This window comes from Nanorana parkeri, unplaced genomic scaffold, assembly GCF_000935625.1.
Source record: "Nanorana parkeri isolate BGI_ZX_2015 unplaced genomic scaffold, ASM93562v1 scaffold1102, whole genome shotgun sequence".
NCBI classification, from domain to species: Eukaryota; Metazoa; Chordata; class Amphibia; order Anura; family Dicroglossidae; genus Nanorana; species Nanorana parkeri.
The window spans coordinates 572,034-586,582 of NW_017307370.1; the positions used below are offsets into that span (position 1 = coordinate 572,034).

Sequence of the window (14,549 nt, forward strand, 5' to 3'; positions counted from 1 at the left end):
CACTAAAACGCACACACACTGAGAGGTGCATTAGGTTGCCATTCAAATGAATAGCAAGGCTCTAACACATGCCGCACGCGGCAATATATTACATTTTTTGCTTGGGGTCTAGATACACTTAAACTGCAGTTTCCATTTCTTCAAACAATTTTCCAGCAATGCTACATGATGTTCTAGTCACCTCGAGGAATATGAATCCTCTTCTTATCAGGGTCAACAATTGAAAAAGTTCCCTCTGGTGGGCCATTTGCTGACCCCCCACCCCTCCCCCCCATTAAGCCCCTTATGTAATAGCACTTAACTGGTGACAGGTTCTCTTTAAGGAGATCTATTATTAGACCCCTAGTGTCACCATTGCAGCCCATTGAAGCTGGTCAAGCTCAGATCAAGCTTGCTCAGCTTCTTCCCCAGTCTTGCTTGCCAGGGAACGATAGCTCAGAACCGGAAGTTAAATCATCGTCGCTTCTGGCTTTATTCAGCGCGGAGACGATATGTTTGCTGGTCTCTCCCCTCTCTCTGCTGACACCAGCAAAGACAGTCCTGGGCCACCAGGAGGCAAAACGGAGCCCAAGAAACACGGTGGGGAGCGTCAGGGCTACATGTTTGTCAGCCTATGGAAGTGATTGGGTGGTTTTCCTGTGTAAACCCATTAGGTGGCTTTACACATGTAATCATACTTCCAGCTGCTATATAAGACTTATTTCCTATGCTCCTCAGCTCCATCAAGTGGTCATAATTTAGCATTTTCCTGATATTATATTCGACCTGGAAAGAAAATATACTAAAAATGTTTGTTTTTGCCTCCATTTGCACAGACTGAATGTACATTCCATTTCACAGGACAAATAGCTCTGCAAATTGTTTATAAACACACCCCTAAGTGTTGTGTTAACCCACATGCATTAATGTAATATGTTATTGTACATTAAAGCAGACCTTTACTCTCTTTCACTAAAAATCACATCAGCATTCAGCTCTGCATACTGATATAAATTATCTTACGTTCATTAGTTGAAAAAACATATTTTCCTTTTACTAAAGCTGGCCATACACCTATAAATTATCTGCAGGTTTTCTATGATCAGATGGAAAAAGTGCAACAGATTCCTTCATCTACACTAAACTGTGGATGGAGGAATCTCCCACTGGGCCAAGCTTCAATATCTTGCTAGTCAGCCCCACTGGCTCTCAAAATACCTAAACAATGCCTGCATCCAATCAGATTGTTCAGGTATTGTGAGAGCCAGCGGGACCGACTAGCAAGATACTGAAGCTTGGCCCAGTGGGAGATTGCCCCATGCACACAGTTTAGTGTAGATGGAGGAATCTGTTGCACGTTTTCCATCTGACCATAGAAAATCATACAATCTATAGGTGTATGGCCAGCTTTACAATTATTGTTTTTGCACTTCCTCTTAGACATGTAAAGTGCCTAAGAGATGCATCATGGGAAGGTTACATCACAATGCATTGCTGGGAAATCCCATCAGTGAACTGTACCCGGGGCACATTCACACTCTAGTGTTGCAATAGACACACGTAAGCCGTACATTTAGATAACACTATCACATAGAACTGCATGCTGAGTGCCATTCATTTCAATGGCATCCCAAAGCACCGCCTGGCATGTGTTGCAGTGAAAAAGAGTGGTCCATGCATTACTTTATTCACCGCACAGTATTGTGGTACCGCACATTGCACTGCACAGCACGCACACTGCGAGGTGTGTTAGGTTGTCATTCAAATGAATAGCAAGGCACCAGCACATACAGCCAAAGCAGGGGGGAGCATGTGCCCCGGGTGCCACTTTAGGAGGGGCACCACTGGGTGTGTGGATGGAGAACTTCTCCCTTAGGGGTGGGGGGCAACTCTGAACCTTTGGCCCCGGTGACAGAATATCTATCTTTCTCACTGGATAGTGTGCATATAGCCCAATGGTGTGAGCGAGCCGTTAAGACCTGGCAAGCTGCAAAATATTACATTGCAGTTTTCATTTCTTCAACAAATTTATCGGCAACGCTAAATAACGTTGCCTTCGGCTCAGGAAATATGAACTCTCTTCTTATTGGAACAGTTCCCTCTGGCGGCCCGCTTGCTGGCCCCCCCAGGAATAGCACACCTCCCCCGTCTCGGTGCCCTCGTGCTGTAATTGTCTGGTAATCAGCATGTGATTTGAATGGAAGCCTCCCAGGGAGGTGAGCGGCAGCAGCCCTACGAAGCCAGCACACGCGCTGCGGGTAACCAGATCCAACCCCCCCTCCTCCCCGGAGACAAAGGGGGGCCAGCCTCGCACATATCCAGCTGTTACGAGCAGCTGCCCGCCCGGGGAAATATGCAGCAGGTGCAAGGGCAGCCAATGGGCGGCCGCGGGGCAGCCATTCCCCGCCCCTTCCAGGGGAGGAGCCTCCAGCCCGGCCGGTCGCTCATAATGCAAAGGGAACAAGGAGACGGACAGTCAGTGTTTAAGAGCGGGGCTGGCCGTGTTAGTTCGGTGTCATAGGCTCACAGCAGCAAGGCGTGCGGGACACCCTGCTGAGCCCTCCATCAAGCCCCGGCAACTACCTCATAGAGCGCTGCGAGTACCGAGGGAATTGCCGCTGCATTCGTTGGCTGCTTTGCATGAGTTTGAGCGTCCCCTGAGAAGGGAGGTGTGTGCAGAGCAAGGCACGGCTAGAAGGAGGCGAGACCCCAGAAGATGCACACCACCCAGAAGGACACCACCTACACCAAGATCTTCGTAGGGGGGCTGCCCTACCACACCACCGACTCCAGCCTCAGGAAGTACTTCGAGGTGTTCGGAGACATAGAGGAGGCAGTGGTGATCACTGACCGGCAGACCGGCAAGTCCAGAGGCTATGGCTTTGTAAGTTCACGTGGACTCTACCTACAAGTAGCTGATCACAGTGCCGTCTGAGTCGGCTCGAGTCTAGTATTGGGCTGAGGACTGTTCCGGCTCTTCTAACTTTCAGTATGTCCCTGCCGTCCACATCCCATCAGTTGTAAACTAACATTCTACCTGTAATCTATGCTAGCTTCATGTTTATCGAGGAGCAGTCCTTGTATACAGCAAAGCATGTATGTAATGGGAGGGGGTATAGTGGCATGTGGTCCTCTGGCAGTATAGCCCAGCCATTCTCAATCAGGGTTCTGTGGAAAACTTCCTCCAGAGGTTCATGTGGCTGGTGGACCTTTCCTCTGATGGTTCCAGGGGCAACACTACATGGCTGAACCACCAGTATAACCCTGTTACTGTTTTTGCTGTCAGGTGTGTTGCATTCTTCCTACTGACCACCACTGCAAGGGTTTCATGCTGACCACCAAATTATGGGTGACCATTGTAAGAGTTAAATCTTTCCTACCAACCACCACTTTAAGGGTGATAATATGACCAGCACTGGTAAGGGGGCATTTTGACCACCAATGTAAGATTTGCATTCTTCCTACTAACCACCAAAGTAAGGGGGCATTTTCACAATTGACACTAAATGAATTGGTTTTAGTAAGGTTTCCTGTAGACCTGAAGATTTTAGGGTTTCCCAGTGTGTAATTCCAGTTCTTTCTCGATATCCTGTAGAGTTTGTTCTCTTTGGCTGGGTCCACACAGGTAGTGCAATTCTACTATTGAAATCGCCTGCGATTGTTCACTGCATACAGTTAGCAATGTAGGGTAGCACCTAATTTTTTGAATGGTCAACAGTGCTTCATATTGTGATTGTTGACCATTAATCACTGATGATATTAGTAGCATGATGGTACTACCAAGACTAGCGGTGTGCACCTGAGCCTTACTCAGCAAGTCATTCCCTACTGTACAGTTGTTGCTGTTCAGCAGTAAACCCAGTTCCTGGCTTCTGAAGTCTATAATCAGTTTAGAAGAACTTCAGTAACTGCTAGGACTCTGAGTCTGACTGCCCTCTCTGGTGTTCTCCATGTGTGTGAGAAGTCTGGTTTTGTGTAGCAAGGCTTAAATATTCCAGTTTCCCTATTATCAGCTACTGTTGTTCCTGTAGTGGCATGGACACCAGCCTTGTACCTGCACACAGTCTGATCATGTGATGGCTTTCAGATCCTTTATGTCAAATCAGGTAGGGCTGCAAAGCGGTTACAGCAGGTGGAAGAGCCTTGTGAACAGCCCCAGGTCAAACAAACTAATTGTGGCTATGGAAAGCAGCCCAGAATTAAAGTCCCCACCCACTTCACCTACATCTCAGTCAATGCAGCCAACAATAGCAGGGAAGCACCTGTAGAAAACCCTCCTTAAATCCAACCTATGCCCTCCAGCATTGCACGGGGCTGCTGTGAGGATTCTGCTCTAATCACTGTTGTCTTGCTATACACTGGTTCTGTTACAACACTGACAGTACAGTTTTAGAAAGACTGTACACTGGATATCTAAAGCATGGTGTTCCTTTGTCCTGAGATACCATTAGTGTAAATGTGGCAGCCAGTGAACCAGCTTTGGTGTCCCAGGGTTACCTGTTGGAGTTATTTGCACAACATGCATAGTCCAGTAATTCTGCAAACTATCCGTTCTGTTCACTTGTGCTGCTAGGACATCTGTGATGTCTGTCTCCTGGTACTGGGATACTGCTTCATGGAGCAATCAGCTCGATCTTCACGATTCCACTCTGTGCCTCTTGTGAACATGCAAGCTCATGCTGTTTATACAAGTCATATGGCTGTCATATTTCTGCTGCCTCTTGATAAAAAGCCTTCAGATAGCAGACGCTTTTCACATGTTAAAAGTGAAACTGCAAGGGTACTTGAAAGGACCTTTTCCTTGTAGGACTTCTTTTTGGCAGTCATTCTTTGACTTTCATCCATAATGAGCAATCATGCTCCATAAGGCTTAGGATAACATAAGCAGTTTATTCTGCCACATTCCTGGAAATGCTAATTACTATCTTTATATGAATGTGGGACAATCTAGTGTTTTAAATGTTTGTGGTAGAAAGATGTGGTTTTTTTTTTTTTGTTTTTTTTTTTTGTTTGTGTTTGAAAGTGTGACATTTAAAACGTGTGGACAAATCTAATATGGAATGCAGGAGCCCGTCTGTCCAATCCAGGGGTCAGACAACAACTAGAGAAAACCTCAATGTTGGGTGCCAGTGGTAATTTTTAGGGGCATTGGCTACCTTTTCTAGGATTTGCCCAGCCCTGGGTTACAGTGATACTCTATAAGCTAACCTATTAAAGATGATGGAAGGTTGCAAGACTAACCTTTTGTCAGGCTTTGTATATTTCTGAAAAGGACATATTTATACACAGATGAGCAGTGAAATATAAACATTTACACAGTTTTTTTTCTTGACTTGTTGTAATGCAGATCTTTGTTCTAGGTTACAATGTCTGACCGAGCTGCTGCAGAAAGGGCATGTAAAGATCCCAATCCAATAATTGATGGGAGGAAAGCTAATGTGAATCTTGCATACCTGGGAGCCAAGCCCCGCATAATGCAGCCAGGTAAGAGGATTTTCTGTACACTCTAAAGCTGGCTACCCTTACGATCTGATTATTATGTAATTTGATTCTACTTATTACTATGTAGTGTAAGAAGGCTTTACCTCCTTGGATATAAGTTAATTGATTAGTCAGGGAAGCGTTCATGAGCTAAAAGGGGATTCTAAAATCTGTGTTTGTGGGGGGGAGCTATTTTTAATTTTCAGAAATTAGTTTTTGAATGTTGCTGGTAATTCGTGCTAGATGTATTGTACATACAGCAGCTATACTCGGGTATTTATTTATTTATTTTCTTCTAGGTTTTGCATTTGGGGTTCAGCAGATTCACCCAGCACTTATACAGAGGCCTTTTGGGTAAGTTGTTGGCTGCGGGTTTTTCTTGCCACCAAACACTCATTACGCATGGACAAAGTACACAAAATGACGACACTGCCTATGATATCTGCCTTTGTAATATAAACTATGCATCTGGCTTTGTAGGTGTTATACTGGATGTGAAGCCCCTCTCGTCCGTAAATGCCAGTGCCAGAATGTGTGCTGCCACGTACCTTTTTACGTTTTCCAAAAAACATCCTACTACTAACTTTCACAATTTACTTGTCATTTTTGTCAGTAAATAATGTCATCTGTATGGGTAAACCCATCACAGTTCCCACCTATTTTTATTTTTTATTTTTAGAAATCATATGGGTTCTCTTCTTAAATATGGACACCTGTTGGGCCCTGTGCACTCCAATCATTTCCAGTGTCACTCAATGTTATCTATCTCTTTCTAATCTGACAGGGGTCGTTTACAGTTAAGATAACTGATGACAAGAATTTGATGATAAGAAATGGAATAGTTCTTTTTGGAATTAATCTGTGTTACCAGTAGACTCAGAAAACAAGCTAAATGGTGATTAAAGATGCATGTATGTTGGTTGGTTGGTTTTATTTTAAAGTGTATATTTCTAGCTCCTAGTTTTGTGTGCCTTTTTTTTTTTAATGACGGCAATGAAGTGGTTTTCACAGCTAAACTGTGTGTCCTTTATTTTATTTTATTCCAGCCCTAGTGGATATTGTGTTTGGGGTTGGGAGGGAGCCTTGACTTGTGTTTATTTGTTGAGGAGTGTTGACTTTGCTATGGGTAGCCAAGGGCCCTTTTTGGCTCCTGCTTCAAAGTTGCAGCTTGTCACTTTTTTTTTTTTTTTTTTTTTTTTTTGTTATGTTAGTCAGTATTTTCTGTGATGGTGTATGAACATTTTTTGCATATCTCCACATCTTTCAAGGAACTAATGTATTGGAATTTATATATGCACAATTAGTGGCCGCGGATCATCCATTAGATTAGACCCATCAAAATAGTTGCCATTTAGACCTATAGCGCTGCATTTTTATTATCTATTGGAATTTATACTATGATTTAATTTAATTTTTTCTCATGAATTTTTTAATTGGCAGCATAAGTCTTAAAACCTGCAACCATATGGCACAGTCGCTTTAAAATTGTGCCTTTTTTTTTATTTTTTTTTATTTTGACAGTTCCAGGATTCTTTTTCTTTTCGCCAGATTGTTTTTATTATACCTAATCATTTGCAGTATTGCATGCACTATTTTATTGGCAGTTTCTGTATTGATAGTTTGGCTGAGAAATCTTTTTGAAGTCCCCTTACTAACTTCCTCATAGTGCACATATAAATTGGCTTTGTTCAATAACCTACTGTATGTTCACCAGGCAGGAGAAATGCTCCAAGCCAGATGAACTCTGGTTTGATTTGTAATATCCTGCTCTTAACTCTGTCACTATGGTGAAGATGGGTGACAAACAAGTATTTTGTTTTGAACCGTGATCTTTTATCTAGGTTATGCTTGGCTTTCATGACCACTCAATGTTTCTTTGGCCATATAAAGACATTGTACACTCCTAGCCCCTTCTCATATGGCAGTTCAAAAATAGCTCCAATGCAGCCTACCCTGTCAATCACAGAGTGGAGCAGGAGTTAGGGGAAGTGTATTTAAAGGATCACAAAGTATATCGTTTAGAATTCTGGAAAGGGAACAATGGTTTTTAATACAAAGTGGTTGCAGCATGTTGACGCATGTTAAACAAGTAATTTATAGCAATATATGTAGCCTTCCAGCTTGTCTCCCTAAGTTAATTTTGTAATTCCTACAATCGATAGGGAGTTTGTTCTCTCGGCAATAAGGCTGCAGAAAGCTCACTCGGGTATATTCAATAAGCTAGTGCAGCAACCTATATCTGCTCATTTTCAGATGTCATATTAGTGGCCGCTGACCTACAGCTAACTGCACTTTGTGCGTTGCTATTTGCCTAATATATAGTCCTTTGCTTTATGGTTTTCAGCCAACTGTAAACTCCGTCCATACTTTTGATTTCTAATACTTAAATCCTGGGAAGATTACAACATGAATAATATGCTTCAGAAAATGGCTACATAGGGTTTGCTGATGACTGCACATCCTTGACTATACAACATCGCTATAGTAATTCTAGTGACAGCCGACCTCACCTGTAGTATTCATTAGAAGCCCCACACACTGTACATCCTTTAAAATGTAGTATTTTAAACTGCCTACCTGGCTGTTTTTAAGTGTCTTAACTGTGTGAGTATAACTATTCAGATCACTGTGGTTACCAGTGACTTGTACTGGGCACCTCCTGTTTTTGCTCTTTATTTCTAAAGAGAAATCAATAGATTTCCCCCAGTATTAAACCATTATGCATTTGTATGTAGATCTGCAATTAAAGCTACATAGAATTATGTAGCTTTATACTTGGCTATAAATGGCTTTGTGATGATAGTCTGTAAGACTACTTGAATTTTTGGCTGGAATACATGTGTATTATGGACACATTATTGCTTTATAGTGCAGATCATTTTTTCACTCCGTTATGAGCAGGATGCACAATGATCAAACAACTTCTTTTTTTTTTTTTTAAAGCTTTAGTTATTGGCATCCAAAGAGAATTTAACTGATTTGGACCTGTTGAACTAACCCACTCTTTTCCAGTGTGGGTGGTTTGGGTCCTTACTATGGATTGCATGCAGTGAGGCTCAGTAAAGTACGGTTTATGGTCTAGGATACACTACCGAATGGGCGTTTACCTGATTGTGACCCTCGCTGTACAATCTAGACCTAAACCTGCACCCTTCTTTTGTTGGCAGCCATTGCAAAGGTAACAAAGCTCTCTCTCATAGGAATAATTGCCAGTCATCCTCAATGTAAATGGTTTTTGTTCATAGTGGAGGTTTTAATTTAATGAACAAGAAGTGTCTGCTACTGTGTGCTGTGGTGGCCTGATAACTGTATAGTGACTATTACTTGGTCTAAATCGGGAAGGAGTATGCAAACAAAAACCTGATTCACCCCACATACCTTGGGGAGATGGAAGTGCCTTTGTGGAAAGGTGTGCCTGCAATGGGAGCCAGTGAGGATACAAATATGAGGACTGCGTTTACTGACGTGCACCTTCATATATATGGTGGTAGTTTATGGACACCAAACATACAAAATCCAAAGTAATTGAACTCTTGTGCAGAGAAAATCAAGCACTGCCTGGCTCAGCACTGCAACTCTTATTGGACCCTCAGGTGGCCGGAAGATTTAAGGCACTTTTGACATTTTAGGACAAGGGGAAACATCTTTAAGAAGCCAGACAATTTCAGTTTACAGCAGTAGGAAATATTTTTCTCAAACTAACCATACACATAGATTTATCTGCAGATTTTCTATGGTCAGATGGGAGAAAGTGCAACATATTCCTCCATTTATGCTAAACTGTGTGAATGGAGGAATCTCCCACTGGGCCTAGCTTCAGTGTCTTGCTAGTCGGCCCCCTTGCTAGTCGGCCCCGCTGGCAGTCAAAATACCTCAACAATGCCTGCATCCAATCAGATTGTTCAGGTATTTTGACAGCCAGCGGGGCCGACTAGCAAGACACTGAAGCTTGGTCCAGTGGGAGATTACTCCATCCACACAGTTAAACGTAGATGAAGGAATCTGTTGCACTTTTTCCATTTGACCATAGAAAATCTGCAGATCGATAGATGTATGGCCAGCTTTGGGGGTTGATTTCTGAAACTTCCGCTCCACGCCATACACTGAGCGGAGGCCGTTCGAGTGGCATTCCTGCTGCTAGATGGAGCCGAGGAGCATGAGAATATCCTGTGTTCCTAATCTTTGTCTAATGCTGGGTAATACCGTGCTGATGGCCTTTGCCCAGCGTATGACTCGGCATACATTTTATTAATCGACGCCCCTAGTGTATTTTTCAAAGTATAAAAATATGATCCTGCCCATTTTTTGGTGGCTGTGAAACGAGAGCTGTTTTTTTTTTTTTTCTCTATATTAAATTTCACTTGGCCCCAGATGGACAAACTCATGCTGATATGAAGGCAATATGCCTTTTTTTAAGGTGGCAAAGAAAATGTAAATCCATTTAATACTTCAGGAGAGGCACGAGCAGTAATCATTTTTTGTGTGCATTGGTTACCTTTTAGACTTCTCCAACCCCGATGTAACCTAGCATTCTAATCATCTAGATATGTAGAGGGGTAAAAGGAAACCTGTCAACAAACTGCTTTTGTCATTAATCATAAGCCTGTATATTCATATGTATCTCAAATGAATTATTTCTGCTTTGATGTTCAGTGACTGTTTTGAGAACAGAGAAACCCCAAATTTGGGTCATCCAGACTAGATATCCCACAATGGCTCCCAGTGCAATGGGTTTTTTGATGCTTGGCAAAGAGTGCATCTGTTTTTAAAGCCAGTAATTATATATCTATATTTATGTTCTATGCATTAAACTACATAGGTGTTTTTGTCTAACCCTAGGTTTCTATAGTTACCCTCACAAATACTCCTATTACTTATTTGTCTGAATGAGAAGTAGACCAGCTGAATCGAACTGGATGTTTAGTTGACGGGTATTTAATTTGACCTTTACATCTTTGTAACAGTGTGATGCACACATACTTGAAACCTTATGCTATGGAGTGTGGCATAGCATCTGAAAAGCTTCAACACTACAGCATCGTAAATGTTTTCTGCACCGTTTTGAATGTGTGACTGCTGTGTCTTCCACCACTTTTACGTTTTTTGTTTTTCGCCTGCATATATTTTTTTTTGGTTTTACTTTTATTTTAAGGGTGACTAAGGTTGCAGAGATTAATGTGTGCTGAGTCTGCAGAGTACTTCTAGTAGGGTTGCCACGATAAATCGCTAGATGTCAAGAAATATTGACAACACTTAAAACCATTTCACTTTATGGACAGATTTACTTCACTATTGCATAAAAATAACTTTCTAACTAGAGGCGTTGAAGGTCTAATTTATTTAACGTCTAAATTCTCAGCAATTAAAAACAAAAAAAAAGAAAATCCCAGGTACATTTGTAGAAAGACATAAACTGAGTATTTTTTTCTTCGGTTTCCTTGTATAGTAATTGTAAAACTTTCTATTGTGGCAACCCTATGCACATAATAACAACTAAATGTGATTTTTTTGGGTTAATTGATAAACACATGGCTCAAAAAAAAAAGTTAACTTTGTATTTTGCTTTACTAAGAGTTTTTTTATCTCTTTGGTCTCACAGGATTCCTGCACATTACGTATACCCTCATGCCTTTATGCAACCAGGAGTAGTAATTCCTCATGTGCAACAGACGGCTGCCACATCGACGAGTCCATACATTGACTACACGGGGGCTGCCTATGCCCAGTATTCTGCTGCTGCCGCTGCCGCCGCTGCTGCCTACGATCAATACCCCTACGCAGCTTCTCCAGCTGCTACAGGATACATGACCACCGCAGGCTATGGCTATGCAGTTCAGCAGCCACTTACCGCTGCAGCTCCAGGAACTGCTGCAGCAGCTGCTGCCGCCTTTGCCCAATACCAGCCACAACAGCTGCAGGCTGACCGAATGCAGTAGCACTTAGACTTTTGAAGTTCTCGACGACTATTTTTTCTTTTTTGTTTTCGGCCTTCCAGTTTCTATAGATGAGACCATATCAGATTAGGCTCTATGGCTTTAAGGAGAAAGTGACTTCTTTTGGAGAGAAAAATAACAGTATTCCAGCTTCTGTATGTAGTATGCATCCGGCTTACTTTAGGAGGTGTGTTTCAGGCATTAAGGAACTCCTGTGGTTTGTTTTCCTGAAAAAGATGTCAGAATTTATAAACTATACAGATTATATTTTTACATCAGGAAAAAACAAAACTGCCTTTTATTAATCTGAGAAAAAAATATATATTTTTCCTCCTTTTACAAATGTTTGAACCAGGGAAATATCAATCAGCAATATGTAGCCTGTACAAAGCAAAGTTTTCAAAGCACAAAATGCATGTAACTCTCACACTGACCAACTGAATTGTGTAGGTGAGAAACGTGCAGTAAGCATTGATGCGTTGGAGGCACATGGCCAACTGGTCACATGACAATGGATAGGCACCAAAGCTATTTTCTCATCTTTCCTCTATATAAGTGGAACTATAGAACAAGTGATGTGGAATGAACGGGTGCAACAGCTGTACAGACAATCAATACCAGACCGTTCTGGAGAGAACACATCACTTGTGCGTATTTGATGAGCTTGTCACATTCTAATCCCTCTCCCCATCCTGTTTCGCTTTTGGGAAACTCTAACTGCTGGTGTCAGCTATTCTGATTCTGAAATAGGATCAGCCCCTTATTACCACAGTCTATTTATTACACCTATTCATAGCTTGTGAATGACAACAGGAAGATACTTGCAGAGGTTAACCCTTTAAGAACTGCTTTTTTTAGAAAGAAAAGGCTCCCCATGTTTGAGTTGTAGGTGAAATCTTTTTTTCTTTTTCCCTCTGTTCAAAGTATTTAAAAAAAAATTAATAAATAAAAAAAAAAGAACAATATATATATATATTAGTTGGGTATGACTTTCAGTTGCAGTTCTTTAAGGGTTAAATAAATAAAAGGATTGTACTGTGCCTTACTTGTAATGTTTATTGAAAGAAAGGTATTTATTTATTTTGATAGTTTTACTATGGTGCGCACTAAAGAAGGGAACTTTAGATGCGTTAAAGACCTTATGTATTCATCTCATGGTATAAATTATTTAAGTAAGTTAGATGTAGTAAATATTAATCTATTCAACTGAAAGTTGACTTGGATTTATTTAAATTCTGAATGTGCACTGTGTAATAATATACCTACCATAACACTTTAGGATTTTACATGACAAGTAGATTTTTTTTTTTCTCCCCATTCATTCAATGAAGACCTCTTTAAGCAGTATAATATACATTTCATTTGTATGTAGGATATTGTCTATCATTTTTTTTTTCTTTACTAGAAAAGTGCTGCTTTATACAGTGACTTGTAAAACTGCAATACTTGGCAATTTTTATTCTTGACTTCATGAATATTTTACACTGTAATGGGTTTTTATACTTGAACTATTTCATACAAGGGAAGAAGACCGCATTTTATGGACATTTGTCTAAATGTCACTGGATTTCTTTTTAAGTATTCAAAATACTAGCCAGTGTTATGTAACTGTAGACAAGAATCTCCATGCATATTATTTATTCATTATATGTTGCTTTATAACAGTTAAGATCTATTAATTTCACTTGTATTAAATACAATAAAAATATCTTTTTGTTGCATTGTAGTCTGTTGAGAGGTGTGTGTGTGGTGTGTGTGTGTGTGTACATAGCTAGATGGACCTTGTGTGTGTGTGTAGCTAGATGGACATTGTGTGTGTGTGTGTGTGTGTGTGTGCGTGCACAGAGCTAGATGGACATTGTGTGTGTGTGTGTGTGTGTGTGTGTACGTACAGAGCTAGATGGACATTGTGTGTACGTACAGAGCTAGATGGACATTGTGTGTACGTAAAGAGCTAGATGGACATTGTGTGTACGAACAGAGCTAGATGGACATTGTGTGTACGTACAGAGCTAGATGGACATTGTGTGTGTGTACAGAGCTAGATGGACATTGTGTATGCAATAATAACTGAGGCCCATTTACTAAAGGAGTTGGTGTGGTTTTTTTTTTTAAACTTAGGCTAAGGTTATATAGTTTTAATCCCCTGCAGATTGCAGTGTTCCCACTTACAAAAAAAGGGTCTAATTTTATCATGGGTGTATTATGAAAGAGACAGAATACCAACCAACAATCCAGAAAAAACACATGACTCAAATCTTATAAATTGAGTTGCAGTTCAGTGAGTAAAAATTAAGTATTTGATCCCCAAGCAAAACATAACTTAGTACTTGGTGGAGAATCCCTTGTTGGCAAGCACAGAGGTAAGACATTTCTTGTAGTTGGTTACCAGGTTTGCACACATCTCAGGAGGGATTTTGGCCCACTCTTTACAGATCTCTAAATCCTTAAGGTTTCTTGGCTATCGCTTGGCAACCTGAAGTTTCAGCTCCCTCCATACATTTTTTATAGGGTTAAGGTCTGGATACTGGCTAGGCCACTCCATGAGCTTTAATGTGCTTCTTCTTGAGCCACTGCTTTGTTACCTTGGCTGTATGTTTTGGGTCATGCTGAAAGACCCATCCACGATCCAGCTTCAGTGTTCTGGCTGAGGGAAGGATGTTCTCATCCAAGATTTTACAATGCATGACCCCATCCATTGGCGTCTCAATGCGGCAAAGTTGGCCTGTATCTTTAGCAGAGTAACGGCCCCAAAGCATAATGTTTCCACCTCAGTGCGTGACTGTAGGTATGCGTTCTCTTAGGGTCATAGTCAGCATTTTTCTTCCTCCAAAACATGGCGAGTTGGCAATGGCAGAGAGCTCAATTTTGGTCTCATCTGACTGCAGCACTTTCTCCCAATCCTTATTTAGATGTTCATTGGCAAACTTCAGACGGGCCTGTACATCTGCTTTCTTGTGCAGGATCTTAATCCCCTGTATTGTGTTACCAATGGTTTGTTTGGTGACTGTGGTCCAACTACCTTGAGATCATTCATAACCTCATCTCACTTTTCTCATCATCCTTACCCCATGAGGCGAAATCTTACATGGAGTTCCAGGCCGGGGGCGATTGATGGTTATTTTGTATTCCCTACATTTTTAAATTGCTCCACAC

At 41.3% G+C, this 14,549-nt stretch overlaps 1 protein-coding gene across 1 annotated transcript; it reads left to right on the forward strand.

Annotated features, from left to right (window-relative positions):
- Positions 1-2,615: 2,615 nt before the first annotated feature.
- Positions 2,616-12,283, forward strand: RBM24 (RNA binding motif protein 24). Its single transcript, XM_018567848.1, has 4 exons — positions 2,616-2,863; positions 5,340-5,463; positions 5,760-5,814; positions 11,060-12,283. The coding sequence occupies exons 1-4, from the start codon at positions 2,696-2,698 to the stop codon at positions 11,394-11,396; spliced, it is 684 nt and encodes a 227-aa protein (XP_018423350.1). The 5' UTR covers positions 2,616-2,695; the 3' UTR covers positions 11,397-12,283.
- Positions 12,284-14,549: the final 2,266 nt, after the last annotated feature.